The following is a 3,397-nucleotide window of genomic DNA, read 5'->3' on the forward strand; positions in this document are numbered from 1 at the left end:
CACACACACACACACACACACACACACACACACACACACACACACACACACACACACACACACACAAGATGTTGCACTGTCAAAAATTTAAAGAGATTGATATTGTGTAATAAATGAACTCTTACCGCTAACAGCATCAATCAGTGACCCAGATTGTTCAGGATCTATCAGAACCTGAGACAGGCCAGCTGAGGGAAACAAACTGGAGACCACATCCTCCTCCTGCACTGGTCCTTTTCTAAAATAGACCCTCTAACATCACCGCTGAGCAAGCAAGTGCTACAAAACAGGAAGTGTGTGAGTCTTTATGCAGGAGTTTACATGTTGCATTGTGCTGCTGATGTAGGAGGAGTCTCTGACAGATATCATCTGACACTAAGTCAGAACTGGTCTGCATAAAATGACTTCCTAAATAAAACCTCAAGGTTTGTGCTCCCAGATCCCCCCTTCCTTTAAAAAAAAWWTTTTTTTTTACATCTGACTTACCGTTTTATGTTGAAATGTTTGATCTGTTTTTCTACTTAAAACCTTTAACCTTTGGAAGTAACTTGGATGAAACTGAAGGCCTGTGGGCCAAATATGGCCCTCATAAACATTTTATCTGACTCTAAATAAATTTAAGGTATATTTATGTTTTTTTGATTTATTTTTGTCACTGTATTTAGGTGCATTCATGACAGCTGGCCAACTTTCAAGCCAAGAAAATTGCATTTAAAGTTTTCAGTAACCTTTGATTTTGCTGTGGAAAGAGCCAGAGAGTCGACTTTAAATATCTTTTTTCTGTATCCTCCTGCTTTTTTTTTTAGATTTTCAGTGAGTCTTCTTTTTTTAATGAATTTGCTGAATTGTGATAAAATGCATCTCTWAGAAAAATTTAATTAAAAAGTTTGTGATAGAGAGAAAAACAAGATTGTGTATTTCTAATTTTATTCTTTTTTCTTTGTCTGTTTATGTAGATGTTCTAAATGCTACATAAAACGTTAATTTGTGGAGGGCGGGTGTTGTGCAAAATCAACTTTTTTTTAGCTTTATATCATGTTATGTCTTTCCCTTGAGTGTTGCTTTGACTCATTCATGCATGCTTGAGAAATCCTTGATTCTCCTGTGGCCATGTGGAGCTGCCTAAACACCAGTGGTACAAAGCACCGCCTATTTGTACAAAGCCCCTCCCTGGAGTGCAGTCTGGAGCCAAGCTCCCGTCCCACAGAACACCCTCTGAAGTAATTTTTGAAAACATGCTGAAGTGGGAGTATTAGAAATGGTAGGAGGTTCTTAAAGAGATAGAGGCAAATTTTAAGKCATTTAGACAGACTATGACACAAAGTCAAAATTACTTTTGATATACAGCACATACAACTGAAGGTAATATAATTACTTGACTGTGGTATAGAAGTGAATTATGTGCCTGGAAAATACTTAAAAAAGGAAAATATACAATGCAAAAGGACACACACTTCAAAATAATAAGCATCGCATACACGGAAAAACATACACAATCAATCAACACAACATAAGATTAGGAAAATCATTCATTGTAGTTGTTTTTCTTTAAACACCTTCTTAAAGCTGTTTGAAATTCATTCTTTTGATGTATCGCCAATATGGTTTTCGGTAAGGTGTTCCATGTGAACCTAACTCTATATAAGGCCACCATCTTCAAAGAATTTGAACTTTTGCATTATTACTTTTAGCATCGTGTTTATTTTTAACTAATTATATCCATTGCTACAACAATTCATTAAAAATAGTCAAGAATGTTTATCAAAAGATAAAAATGTGGACATTTTTTAGAATCTGATAGCTGCTGATTAATGTGTGATTTCAGGGATTTCTTTGAGGTTTGAGTGTACAGGTCAGATTTTACTGGAGCCTGGGTGCGGTTCTGATGTTCCGCCGGCAGATGGCGCTGCGCCCCCGGCCTCAGCTCAGACTCTCAGCTGCCTGTCCTCACATCATGGTCCCATCAGAGCAGAGAGGGGGCCAGAGGTGGGCAGAGGTGAGGACAGATTCATTTATCTTGTTTGTGTCTTGTTTCTCACAGGAGGAGGAGGAGGAGGAGGAGGAAGGGGGAGACAGTTTAAACAGGACAGCCTGAAACTCTTCGGAGTACCAACGTTTTGACACGGAGCCGCGCAGTTAGAGGTGGTGGTTCTGGATGCTGGGTGGAGTTTTCTTTGCCTCGTGAGTTTTATTTGCCACATTCAGCACCTCTCATGCAGTCCTCCTCATCATCACCACCAGCTGCCATCCTCGATTTTTATTTTTTTCTTTAATTAACTGATTTTCGTGTCCTCCTCACTTCCAGCCCATGGGTCCCAGCGGTGCTCGGATTACCATGAGCAGGACTCTGCAGACCCGGTTCACCCTGCTGCTGCTGCTGACCCTGTCCGCCCTGACCACAGGAGCCCTCGGCGGGTACGGGCTGAGCATGTTCGCCGCCCAGTCCTCCCCTCCGGACCCCTGCTACGACGAGAACGGGAACCCGCGCAGGTGCATCCCGGACTTCGTCAACTCAGCGTTCGGCAAAGACGTGCGCGTGTCCAGCACCTGCGGGAGCCCCGCCGCCCGCTTCTGCGTGGTGACCGARAAGGGCGAGGAGCGCGCCCGCGACTGCCACACGTGCGACGCCGGGGACCCCAAGAAGTCGCGGCCGCCCGCGTACCTGACGGACCTGAACAACCCGCACAACCTGACCTGCTGGCAGTCCGAGAACTTCGTCCAGTTCCCGCAGAACGTCACCCTGACCCTGTCCCTGGGCAAGAAGTTCGAGGTGACCTACGTCAGTCTGCAGTTCTGCTCCCCGAGACCCGAGTCCATGGCCATCTACAAGTCCATGGACTACGGCAAGTCGTGGGTKCCGTTCCAGTTCTACTCCACGCAGTGCAAGAAGATGTACAACCGGCAGAACAAGGCGAGCATCACGAAGCAGAACGAGCAGGAGGCCGTGTGCACGGACTCCCACACCGACATGCACCCGCTGAGCGGCGGCCTCATCGCCTTCAGCACGYTGGACGGCCGACCGTCCGCGCACGACTTCGACAACTCGCCGGTGCTGCAGGACTGGGTCACCGCCACCGACATCAAGGTGGTCTTCAGCCGCCTGCACACGTTCGGGGACGAGAACGAGGACGACTCGGAGCTCGCGCGGGACTCCTACTTCTACGCCGTGTCGGACCTGCAGGTGGGAGGGAGGTGCAAGTGCAACGGGCACGCGTCCAAGTGCGTGAAGGACCGCGAGGGCAGCCTGGTGTGCGAGTGTAAACACAACACGGCGGGCCCGGAGTGCGACAGGTGCAAACCCTTCCACTACGACCGGCCGTGGCAGAGGGCCACGGCCCGCGAGGCCAACGAGTGCGTGGGTAAGACCGAGCCTCCATTTTTTATTTTCTTTTTTTTT

At 47.1% G+C, this 3,397-nt stretch overlaps 2 protein-coding genes across 2 annotated transcripts in view; one reads left to right on the forward strand and one right to left on the reverse strand.

Annotated features, from left to right (window-relative positions):
• LOC106517875 (phosphoinositide 3-kinase regulatory subunit 5) overlaps window positions 1–210 on the reverse strand; it is an 18,727-nt gene extending 18,517 nt beyond the window's left edge. The window contains exon 1 of the mRNA XM_014008914.1: window positions 126–210. Within this exon, the coding sequence (XP_013864368.1) occupies window positions 126–137 (12 nt within the window). The 5' untranslated portion in view covers window positions 138–210. The remainder of the gene's footprint in view (window positions 1–125) is intronic.
• Window positions 211–2,045: 1,835 nt separating this feature from the next.
• Window positions 2,046–3,397, forward strand: part of ntn1b (netrin 1b) — a 69,686-nt gene continuing 68,334 nt past the window's right edge. The window contains exons 1-2 of the mRNA XM_014008916.1: window positions 2,046–2,181; window positions 2,306–3,359. Of these exons, the coding sequence (XP_013864370.1) occupies window positions 2,309–3,359 (1,051 nt within the window). The 5' untranslated portion in view covers window positions 2,046–2,181; window positions 2,306–2,308. The remainder of the gene's footprint in view (window positions 2,182–2,305; window positions 3,360–3,397) is intronic.

This window comes from Austrofundulus limnaeus, unplaced genomic scaffold (assembly GCF_001266775.1).
Source record: "Austrofundulus limnaeus strain Quisiro unplaced genomic scaffold, Austrofundulus_limnaeus-1.0 Scaffold53, whole genome shotgun sequence".
Classification (NCBI taxonomy): Eukaryota; Metazoa; Chordata; class Actinopteri; order Cyprinodontiformes; family Rivulidae; genus Austrofundulus; species Austrofundulus limnaeus.